This window comes from Mobula hypostoma, chromosome 1 (genome assembly GCF_963921235.1).
Source record: "Mobula hypostoma chromosome 1, sMobHyp1.1, whole genome shotgun sequence".
In the NCBI taxonomy this organism is placed as follows: Eukaryota; Metazoa; Chordata; class Chondrichthyes; order Myliobatiformes; family Myliobatidae; genus Mobula; species Mobula hypostoma.
The window spans coordinates 16,742,502-16,754,706 of NC_086097.1; the positions used below are offsets into that span (position 1 = coordinate 16,742,502).

The 12,205-nt window shown below is 42.3% G+C and overlaps 1 protein-coding gene across 10 annotated transcripts in view; it reads left to right on the plus strand.

Annotated features, from left to right (window-relative positions):
• arel1 (apoptosis resistant E3 ubiquitin protein ligase 1) overlaps positions 1-12,205 on the plus strand; it is a 98,835-nt gene that overhangs the window by 37,001 nt on the left and 49,629 nt on the right. For all 10 annotated transcript variants that reach the window (XR_010017428.1, XM_063043993.1, XM_063043984.1 and 7 more), the window contains 2 exons: positions 188-425; positions 7,506-7,675. Coding sequence is in view for 9 of the 10 variants with exons in the window: in XM_063043993.1 (XP_062900063.1) it covers positions 188-425; positions 7,506-7,675 (408 nt within the window). In the remaining variant the exon portion in view is untranslated. The remainder of the gene's footprint in view (positions 1-187; positions 426-7,505; positions 7,676-12,205) is intronic.

Consider the following 12,205-nt stretch of genomic DNA (forward strand, 5'->3'; position numbering starts at 1 on the left):
CAGACTAATTTGTACTGTACAAGAGTCTTTGAAACTTTTGACTTAATAAATTTATTTGAATGTAGCAAATATTACTTATTGTTTGGCTTTTTACTACTTTTAGCCACCCAGCATGTATGCAATCACGGGGAGTATTAATACAATAGTTCCCCAGTGAAAATATTATTCTTCTTATTTCCATGTATAGTTGTTCTACAAGAATGGGCAGCCATTCCCGGCACAACGCCCAGTGGGCTTACGGATTCAGATCTCGCACATGGAACTTGGGATAGATGTCCCTGTCACACAGGAAGTCCTTCAGGCACAGAATAATAATGTGGTGAAGGTGAGCTTCACCGTGAGGAAAGCAGGAAGGTATGAAGTCATTGTCAAACTTGGAGGACTGAATGTTGCCTACAGCCCATACTACAAAACATTTCAACCTGGTAGGTGTAAATGTCTGTATGTTTTAACCACGAACCGGACTTTAGCTTTGTCTCTCTGTTAGTTTCACCATACCAGGCAGCAGTGATAACCTCACTGCAGGACTCCAAAGAAAAAAACAAAATGCCTCTGTTACTGAAAATGATGGAAATATTCAGGAGCTCAGACAGCATTTGTGGAAAAAGAAATTGTGCTAATATTTCAGGTTGATCCCCATTGTTCCAATTGAAGGTCACTGACCTAACTAAACATTAAATGTATCTCTCTCACTTACACGTTTATTGCCCAAGTATTTCAACCGCTTTGTCTTTTTGCGCTACATATACAGTAGGTAGGAAATTATCTAATAATGACATCCACTCATTTTCTCTTCTTTATTTGAGAAGGGATGGGTGGAATGAGGAGAGTTTTATCTTTGTTTTAGTCTTCTCTGAACCAAGTTTGAGGAAGGACATTCTAGCTATTGAGGGAGTGCAGTGTAGGTTCACGAGGTTAATTCCCGGGATGGAGGGACTTGTTGAAAGATTGGAGCCACTGGGGTTGTATACACTGGAATTTAGAAGGATGAGAGGGGATCTGATTGAAACATATAAGATTGTTAAGGGATTGGACACGCTAGAGGCAAGAAACATGTTCCCGATGCTGGGGGAGTCCAGAACCAGAGGCCACAGTTTAAGAATAAGGGGTAGACAATTTAGAACGGAGTTAAGGAAAAACTTTTTCACACAGAGGGTTGTGCTTCTGTGGAATGCTCTGCCTCAGAAGGCAGTGGAGGCCAATTCTCTGGATTCTTTCAAAAAAAGAGTTAGAGCTCTTAAAGATAGCGGAGAGAAGGGATATGGGGAGAAGGCAGGAAAAGGGTACTGATTGTGGATGATCAGCCATGATCACAGTGAATGGTGGTGCTGGCTTGAAGAGCTGAATGGCCTACTCCACTTATTGTCTAAGTTGAATTGCATAATTAGTGGAGGGAGTGATCAAATTTCCAAACATTTTTTCACAGAGTATTAGAATGCTATGCCCAGTCTGGTCAGAAGAAAACAACTAGCATTCAAGGGGATCTGTTGCCAGTCTATTAATTTTTTTCATTTCTCTCACATTTCTTTCTGATTTTTTTTAGTAATTGATTTGGGAGTTAATATTTATGATGTATTTTTATCTAGCTGGTAATGCTTCAAGTATTCATTATGACAATGCTCCCACTCTTTTAACTTAATTAACTGCAGAAATAGCTTTAAGGTTAGATTTCATTTAAGAAGTTAGTAACTGATAAACCGGTTTGAGTACACAAATTTCTGAAATACCTAAAGTTATTAGGATGGGCCTGTTTTCTTCTTTGACAATTCATAGCAAGGCAGAAGAAATGACTTGTTGCAAAGTTCTAATAAAACTATGATCCTTAAAACAAGATGTTACTTTTCTGAGATCTGCAGTTTCAAATTGAAATGAGCATGTATAATTGTAATGAAGTGGTTAATTTGCAAATGTTGCTCATGACTTGACTAAAATTGAATAGAGCTCAAAGGAAGGAAAATAATTGAACAAGATACTGGTTGACTGAAGTTGAAATAGTTATAAAGTTGAGAAACATTGAAAAGTTTTGATATGTTTGAAGCTCAGTGCACAGTATGAATCAACAAAGCCAATTAAATAATGAATTATTTAAACAAATTAATGGATCATATGCCAGAGGAGCCAACTACCAAATGGCATAATTTTCTTGTCTTTCTCTACTTTGAACACTGTGTCCAATTCTGTTCAGTGGAAAGGCAATGATATTCAAGCAAAGCAGACATTTGCCTCTTAGTTAGGCATTTTGTTCTTAATTATGCATGATTAATCACTTGGCAAGGACCAATAAAAAAAAAACAGGTTTAAACAGAGTGGCCATTGTGGGACCAGGACAGTGTTGGAGTGGGGAGTTGAGGCTTTGGCGAGGAGAGGCTAGGCCATAGATTTTTTCCTCTGGTATTTATTCTTTATTTCTTAATGCTCATTTAGAGCTGTGGGGATGCCAGACAAAATACTGGAATGCTCCTCTTGAGGGATGTGGGAAGGTAGGGAGATCTCCAGTGTTCCTGATGACTACACCTACAAGAAGCGTATCCAGCTGTAGCTTCTAACAAGCTGTTAGGGAGTTGGAGCTGGAACCAGATAAGCTCTGGATCATTTGGGAGGCTGAGGGCTTGATAGACAGGACGTACAGAGAGGTAGTTATACCCAAGATGCTGGACACAGGTGATTGGGTGACTGTCAGTAGGGGAAAGAGGATAGGCAGTCAGTGCAGAGTACCCCTGTGACTGCTCTAAAACAGGTATGCCACTTTGGATTTCATTTGGGGGGGTGGGGGGAGGGAGGGATGACCCAGCAGAGAAAAGTCACAGCTGTCAGATCTCTGGCACTGAGTTTGGCTCTCTGGCTAAGAAGGGAAATTGGGAGAAGAAATGAGATGTAGTGATAGGGGATTCAATGCTTAGGGGAACAAAAAGAAGGTTTTGTGGACAAGAACAGGATTCCCAGATGGTTTGTTGCCTCCTGGGTGCCAGGGTTAGGGACATCTCGGATTGAGTCCACAGCATTCTTAAGTGGGAGGATGAGCAGCCAGAAGTTGTGCTCCACATTGGTATCAAAGACATAGGTAGGAGGGGTGATGAGGTCTGGCAAAGTGAGTTCAGGGAGTTAGGTGCTAAGTTAAACGACAGAACCTCCAGAGGTGTGATCTCAGGATTGCTACCCATGCCATGTGCTAGTGAGGCCAGAACTAGGAAGATCATACAGTTTAACACATGGCTAAAGAGTTGGTGCAGGAGAGAGGCTTCAGATTTTCGGATCATTGGGCTCTCTTCCAGGCAAGGAGGAAGCTGTACTGAATGGATGGTTTGCAATTTAACTGGAGGGGGAACTAATATCTTAGTGGAAAGGTTTGTTAGTGCTGCATGAGGGGTGGAGGGTGGGAGAAGCGAGTGGGTTTAGAGTTGCAGTGGGATAGGAACCTGAGCACCGGAGCAGATAGTGGAATGGTTATGGGAAAATATGTTGCTAAGCCTGCATACAAAGTCAAGAACTGAAAGGATGAGCATGATGGGACTAATATACTGAATACCTATATTTCAAAACAAGGAGTATTGTAGGAAAAGTGGATAACCTTGGGCCATGGATCAGCACGTGCACTTATGACACCAGTGAGACTTGGTTGCAGGAGGGGCAGGGCTAGCAGCTCATTGTTCTGGAATTGTGTTGTTTTAGATGTGATAGAGCAGTGCTCAGTCAGAATAGATGGGAGAACTCATGTACTGAGGCTATATGGGTAGAACTGAGGAATAAGAGAGGTATGACCACATTAATGGGATTGTATTATTGACCTCCCAGCAGTCTGTGGGATTTAGAGGAGCAAATTTGCAGAGAGAATGCAGATGGTTGCAAGAAACATCAGATTGTGAAGGAAGGTGAATTTAATTTTCCACGTATTGACTGGGGCTCCCATACTTTAAAAAGGGCAAGATGGGAAAGAGTTTGTCAAATATGCTCAGGAAAATTTCCTTAATCAGTATATGTGTTTCTCCCATCCCAAATGGAGAAAGTAAGATACTAGATCTCCTATGTATCAAGTGTGGATTGTGACAGGTTGTTTTCTGTCAAAGATTATTTGGTGAATAGGAGTATAGAGTTTTCGTATGTACCTGTCAGAATAAAAGACAAGGATAATAGGTTTAGGAATCCTTGGCTTTCGAGAGATATTGAGGCCCTGGTTAAGAAAAAGAAGGATGTGCATAGCAGGATTAGGTGTGTATATAGGTGGTGTGTGTGTGTGTGCGTGTGTGTGTGTGTATTTGGATAGACAAGGACTGATTAGGGATAGTCAGCGTGGCTTTGTGCGTAGTAGGTTATGTCTAACCAAACTTACAGTTTTTCGAGGAAGTTACCAGTTTAGGCAAGGCAGTGGATGTTGTAAACATGAACTTTAGCAAAGCCTTTGACGAAGGTCCTGAATGGAGGTTGGTAAAGAAGGTTCAATCACTTAGCATTCAAGATGAGGTAGTAAATTGGATTATACATTGGCTTCATGGAAGAGCCAGAGAGTGGTAGTAGATGGTTGCCTCTCTGACTGTGGGCTTGTGACTAGTGGTGTGCCACAGTGGTTAGTGCTGGGTGTGTTGTTTGTCATCTATATGAGGGAGGAGAAGATGGTGGTGCGATGCAGCGCGCGCAGCCATTCCGAATGAATATCGATTATGTGTAACTAGGGGGCCGTGCACAATCCTGATTTGATGGAGACAGCCATGAGCAGCGCAGAGGAACACCTGGAGAAACTTCTGAAATGCCCGCTTTGCTGCTGCTGCTACTGTGTGATCGAGAATCTCCGGAGACAAAGGCCCCAAATCCTCGGCTTTGCGTATTGCCTGTTGCCAGGGCCGGGGTCGAAGCACTCGGCAGAGACGGTGCTCGGTGTCGAAGAGGTGGTCAGCAGCTCGGGGTTTTCGGATGGACTCGGAGTTGGACTGTGGTTGGATGCTTCCAGGATGCTGCATCGGCAAGTTGGCAGCGCTGGAGGTTTACCATCTGCGTGAAATGATGGGACTTTTGAGAGACTTTGTGACTTTTACTGTGCCATGGTCTGTTCTTATCAAATTATGGTATTGCTTTGCACTGTTGTAACTACATGTTATAATTGTGTGGTTTTTGTTAGTTTTTAATTCGGTTTGTCTGTGTTTTCATGATATCATTCTGGAAAAACGTATCATTTCTTAATGCATGCAATACTAAATGACAATAAAAGGGGACTGCGTGTCCTCATAATCATAATAATATCGGTGATCTAGATGATAATATGGTAAACAGATCAGCGGATTTGCAGATGACACCAAGATTGGGGGCATAGTAGACAGCAAGGAATATTATTAAGGTTTGCAGCAGGATTTGGACCAGCGAGTTAAATAGACTGAAAAATGGCAGATGGACTTTAACGCAGACAAGTGTGAGGTGTTGCACTTTGGAAGGGCCAACTATGGTAGGTTTTATATGGTTAGCGGTAGGGCACTGAGAAGTGTGATACAACAAAGGGATCTGGGAATACAATCCATAGTTCCTTGAAAGTGGTATCACATGAGGATAGAGCCATAAAGAAAGCTTATGGTACATTGGCCTTCATAAATCAAAGTATTGAGTACAGGAGTTGGGATGTTATGTTGAAATTGAATAAGATGTTGGTGAGGCCTGAAAGAGTAGAGAACATTTACTAGGAGAGGTGGTAAATTGGATTAGACATTGGCTCGATGGAAGAAGCCAGAGAGTGGTGGTAGAGAATTGCTTCTCTGAGTGGAGGCCTGTGACTAGTGGTGTGCCACAGGGATCAGTGCTGGGTCCATTGTTATTTGTCATCTATATCAATGATCTGGATGATAATGTGGTAAATTGGATCAGCAAGTTTGCTGATGATGCAAAGATTGGAGGTGTAGTAGACAGTGAGGAAGGTTTTCAGAGCCTGCAGAGGGACTTGGACCAGCTGGAAAAATGGGCTGAAAAATGGCAGATGGAGTTTAATACTGACAAGTGTGAGGTATTGCACATTGGAAGGACAAACCAACGTAGAACATATAAGGTTAATGGTAAGGCACTGAGGAGTGCAGTGGAACAGAGGGGTCTGGGAATACAGATACAAAAATCCCTAAATGTGTCGTCACAGGTAGATAGGGTCGTAAAGAGAGCTTTTGGTACATTGGCCTTTATTAATCAAAGTATTGCGTATAAGAGCTGGAATGTTATGATGAGGTTGTATAAGGCATTGGTGAGGCCGAATCTGGAGTATTGTGTTCAGTTTTGGTCACCAAATTACAGGAAGGATATAAATAAGGTTGAAAGAGTGCAGAGAAGGTTTACAAGGATGTTGCCGGGACTTGAGAAACTCAGTTACAGAGAAAGGTTGAATAGGTTAGGACTTTATTCCCTGGAGCTTAGAAGAATGAGGGGAGATTTGATAGAGGTATATAAAATTATGATGGGTATAGATAGAGTGAATGCAAGCAGACTTTTTCCACTGAGGCAAGGGGAGAAAAAAACCAGAGGACATGGGTTAAGGGTGAGGGGGGAAAAGTTTAAAGGGAACATTAGTGGGGGCTTCTTCACACAGAGAGTGGTGGGAGTATAGAATGAGCTGCCAGACGAGGTGGTAAATGCGGGTTCTTTTTTAACATTTAAGAATAAATTGGACAGATACATGGATGGGAGGTGTATGGAGGGATATGGTCCGTGTGCAGGTCAGTGGGACTAGGCAGAAAATGGTTTGGCACAGCCAAGAAGGGCCAAAGGGCCTGTCTCTGTGCTGTAGTTCTATGGTTTCTATGGACTTTGTTGGGACTTGAGGACCCAAGTTAAAGGGAAAGGTTGAATAGGTTAGCATTTTATCCCCTTTAACATTTTAAGAGAATTTGTATAGGTACATGGATTGGAGGACTGTGGTCTGATTGGGCTAGACAGATGAATGGTTATAAATGGCCAGATGGGCCAAAGGCCTTTTTATGTGCTGTAGTGTTCTCTCTCGGTTGTGAGGAAGGCTAATAAAACTTGTGCTTTTTATCCTAGAAGGGAGGTTTCAAAATTAATTTTTGTAGAGTTTAATATGTTTTTAAAGAAATGAAAAAGGTTAACTGGAATATTATTTAATCTAACACGCAAGTCAAATACATAGACCAAAATTGCAAATGTCATGTTCTAATGAAATAGATCTCTGATAAGATGTGCAGCAATCTCAGAATTATTTAAGAAAAGTTTTGATGTAAAATTAGGAACTTGAGGCCCTACCTGGATGGATTAATTAAGAAATCTGGAATACTCATCCTTATGAATTAGCTGTAGACTGAAATTCTAGGAATTGTAGAGAGGGAATGTGGAATAACTATTCCAGTACCATAGAGAAGTATTTTAGTTAACGCAGTATAATTGCAACAATATAGCATGCTCTTTATCGTGTACCTGGCCTGATCTGTATTTGAACTCAGTTTGTTGCTGGGAAATTTTAATTCACTTGATAGTCAAAATAGCCTCCTACCTTTGCATCTGAAATCTTCTTTATCCTTCATTTATAGGAATAGTGTTTCCAGCAAAAACAAAAATCCTTTACCACTTCTCCACTCTGGTTCTAACAAATGGGCAAGAATACACATTGCAGATTGCCCCTCGTGATGAGTATGATAATCCAACAAGCAATGCATTGGCCATTGATGACCAAGATAATTATAAAGTGCAAATAAAAGAGGTGAGTGATTAAAATATAAGGAATGGCGCGAATATGCCATTATTTTGATTGTAAAGATAACAAATCCAGCAAATTCAATTCACAAGTCACCTCAAACTAACTAATTAAATAATGCAAGTTGCTGGAACATTACTTGCTGTCATGAACAGAAGGCTTGGAAAATTTCATAAATTGAGTCCAGATTCCAGATCCAATTAGTGTCACTGACACAGGTAGCACACCAAACAATATCTTTCAGTGATTTCTGATTTAAGAATGCTGATTGAGAAAGAATACTTGTATTCATAAAAATCGAAAGCACAGAGCAGCTCATTTATTTCAGGATAATCATGAAAGCCAAAATGAGCATCAGGTTAATTCCACTTCCCATTCGTAAGTGCTTTCAGTGATCACCTTTGTACCTTTTTAAGTATGGGCTCCTTCCACCACCACCCTTTTCAGGTTTCAGAGTCTCAACACTCATTACGTGAAAATATATTTTCTTAACTCCCAATCATGTTAAATCTATACACCCTCATTATTGTTTTACCTGTATAGGAATTATTAATCCAACCTAACAATTATGCTATCAATGGCAAATAGCAAGTTGGACCTCCAGGTTGTTAGGATATAACTGATTGTTAAACATTGGATATATTTGAGACCGGCCAGCCCTTGGAAAGAATCAAACAAGGTTGATTGTTTGCCTGTTATATAGAACATAGAAATGTATAGCACATTACAGGCCCCTTGGCCCACAATATTGTGCTGACCATGTGACCTACTCCAGAAACTGCCTAGAATTACCCTACTGCATAGCCCTCTATTTTTCTAGGCTCCATGTACTTATCTAAGAGTCTCTTAAAAAAACCTTATTGTATCTGCCTCCGCCACTGTCTCCGGTGGTGCACTCCATGCACCCACCACTCTCTGTGTGGAAAAACTTACCCCTGACAACGCCTCTGTATCTGTTTCCAAGCACCTTAAAACAATGCCCCCTCATGCTAGCCATTTCAGCCCTGGGAAAGAGCTTCTGACTATCCACATGATCAATGCCTCTCATCATCTTATACACCTCTGTCAGGTCACCTCTCATCCTCCGTCACTCCCAGGAGAAAAGGCCAAGTTCACTCAACCTATTCTCATAAGGCACACTCTCCAATCCAGGCATCATCCTTGTAAATCTCCTCTGCACTCTTTCTATAGTATCCATATTCTTCCTGTAGTGAGGTGACCAGAAATGAACACAGTACTCCGTGGGGTCTGACCAAGGTCATGTATAGCCGTCACTGCTCTTGAACTCAATCCCACAATTGATGAATGCCAGAACACCATATGCTTTCTTAGCAACTCTGTCAACCTTTGTGTGTCCTATAGGCAAGGACCCCAAAGTTTCTCTGATCCTCCACACTGCCAAGAGTCTTGTCATTAATATTATATTCTGTCTTCAAATTTGACCTACCAAACTGAACCACTTCACACTTACCTATGTTGAACTCCATCTGCCACTTGTCAGCCCAGTTCTGTATCCTATCGATGTCCTGCTGTAACTTTTGACAGCCTTCCAGACTATCCACAACACCGCCAACCTTTATGTCATCAGCAAACTTACTAACCACACTTCTACATCTTCATCCAGGTCATTTACAAAAATCGCAAAGAGGAGGGGTCCCAGAACAATTCCCTGCGGAACACCACTGGTTATTGACCTCCATGTAGAATACAAACTATCTACAACCACCTTCTATGGGCAAGCCAATTCTGGATCCACAAAGCAAGGTCTCCTTGGATCTCATGCCTCCTTACTTTCTGAATGAGCCTTGTATGGGCATCTTTATTAAATGCGTGATTGAAATCCATATACCCTGCATCCACTGCTCTATCAGTGTGTTGTTACACCCTCAAAGAATTCATTTAGGCTCGTAAGGCACAACCTGCTATTGGCAAAGCCATGCTGACTATGTCTAATCAGATGATGTCTCCAAATACTCATAAATCCTGCCTCGCAGGATCTTCTCCAACAACTTGTCCACCTCTGAAGTAAGACTCACTGGTCTATGATTTCCTCAGTTATCTCTACTCCCTTTCTTGAACAAGGGAACAACATTTGCAACCTTCCAATCCTCCAATACTTCTCCCATCCCTATTGATGATGCAAAGATCATCGCCAGAGGCTCAGCAATCTCCTCCCTTGCTTCCTACAGTAGCCTGGTGTATATCTCGTCTGGTCCCGACAACTTATCGAACACTGCTTTTCAAATTCTCCAGCATATCCTCTTTCTTAATGCCTCTACACTCAAGCGTTTCAATTGTAGAATGTCTTGGGATTTTCCTTAATCTTGCTAGCAAAGGCCTTTCTGTGTCCCCCTCTGGCTCTCCTAATTTCATTCTTAAGCTCCTTCCTGGCAAGCTTGTAATTTTCTAGAATTCTATCATACCTAGTTTCTTGAACCTTTCTTCTTAGCTAGATTTAACACATCCTTTGTACACCATGGTCCTTTTACCCTACCTTCCTTTCCTTGCCTCAATGGAACATACCTGTGCAGAATACCATACAAGTATTCCCTGAACATTTGCCACATTTCTGCCACACATTTCCTTGAGAACATCTGCTCCCAAGTTCCTGCCTAATAGCATCATATTTCCCCCAACCCCAATTAAATGTTTTCCTAAATTGTCTGCTCCTATCCCAGCACTATGGTAAAGGAGATAAGAATTATGAGCACTACCTCCACAATGTTATCTCACCAAGAGATCTGACACCTGACCAGGTTCATTTCCTAATACCAGATCAAGTGCAGCCTCTCCTCTCATTCGCTTACCTACATATTGCGTCCTTCCTGAACACACCTAACAAACTCCACCCCATCCAAACTCTTGCCCTAAGGAGGTGCCAGTCAATACCAGGAAAGTTTAAAATCTTCCATCACGGCAACCCCTTTGTTATTGCACCATTCCAGAATCTGCCTCCCTATCTGCTTCTCGATGTCCCTGTTACTATTGGGAGGGTCTATATTTTTAAAAAACCCAGTCGACTTATTGCCCCCCTTCATGTTTCTGACTTCCACCCACACTGATTCAGTATACAATCCCTCCATACCTTCTTCCTTTTCTGCAGCCTTGACACTATCCCTGATTAGCAATGCCATGCCCCCACCACTTATGCCTCCCTCCCTGTCTTTTTTTTTGAAGCATCTAAAGCCCGGCATATTCAGCAGCCATTCCTGCTCCTGAGACATCCAAGTCTCTGTAATGACCATGATGTCATAGTACCACGTATTGATCCACACTCTTAAGTTCATCTGCTTTGTTTATGATTCCCTTTGCATTAAAATAGTCACATCTCAAACCATCAGGCTGAGTGCATCTTTGTTCTATCATTTGCCGATCCTTCCTCACAAACTCGCTACAAGCTGTCTCTACTTGTGCACCAACTGCCCCATCCTCTGTCTCTTCACTTCGGTTCCCACCCTCCTGCAAACCTAGTTTAAACCCTCCCCAAAAGCATTAGCAAACCTCCTCGCCAGGCTATTGGTCCCCCTTGGATTCAAGTGCAACACGTCCTTTTTGTACAGGTCACACCTGCCCCAGTAGAGGTACCAACGATCTAGAAATCTGAATCTTTGCCCCCTGCTCCAATCCTTCAGTCACACATTTATCCATCACCTCATTCTATTCCTATACTCACTGTCACTTGGCACAGGCAGCAATCCTGAGATTACTACCCTATAAGTCCTGCTTCTCAGCTTCCTTCCTAACTCCCTGTATTCTGCTTTCAGGACCTCCTGTCTTTTTCTGCCTATGTCGTTGGTACCAATATGTACTACAACCTCTGGCTGCTCACTCTCCTATTTCAGGGTATTGTGGATGAGTTCAGAGATGTCACGACCCCTGGCAAGTGGGAAGCAAACTACCATTCATGTTTTTTTTTTCACGCCCAGACAATCGCCTGTCTGTCCCCCTTACTATAAAATCCCTTATTAATGCTGCCATCCTCTTCCATTTCCTGTTCTTCTGAGCCACAGGGCTAGACTCAGTGTAGGAAAGATGGCCGCTGTTGCTCTCCCCAGGTAGGTTCCCCCCCACCCCCAAGAGCACTCAAAATGGAGTACATATTGTTAAAGGTGACAGCCACAGGGGTGCTCTCCACTACTTGACACTCTCCCTTCCCTCTCCTGACAGTCACCCACTTATCTGTCTCCTGTGACCCTGGTGTGACTACCTGCCCGTAGCTCCTATTGATCACCTCCTCACTTTCCCTAACAAGCTGAAGGTCATCAAGCTGCAGCCCCAGTTTCCTAACTTGGTCTCAAAGAAGCTGCAGCTTGATGCACCTAGCACAGGTGTGGCCCTCGGAGGCTGTTCTTACATTCTTTCTTATGGATGATTTAGGAAGACTTGTCATGTTCATAAAAACAATGCCAATGGAAGAAGGTTTATGGAGAAACGTGGATAAGGGTGGTGCATGGGAGGGTGGATGACAAGGTTGTAAAGGACACGGTTGTACCATTAACTAGAAATGTAAAGAAATGCAAATACTTGTGTTCATGA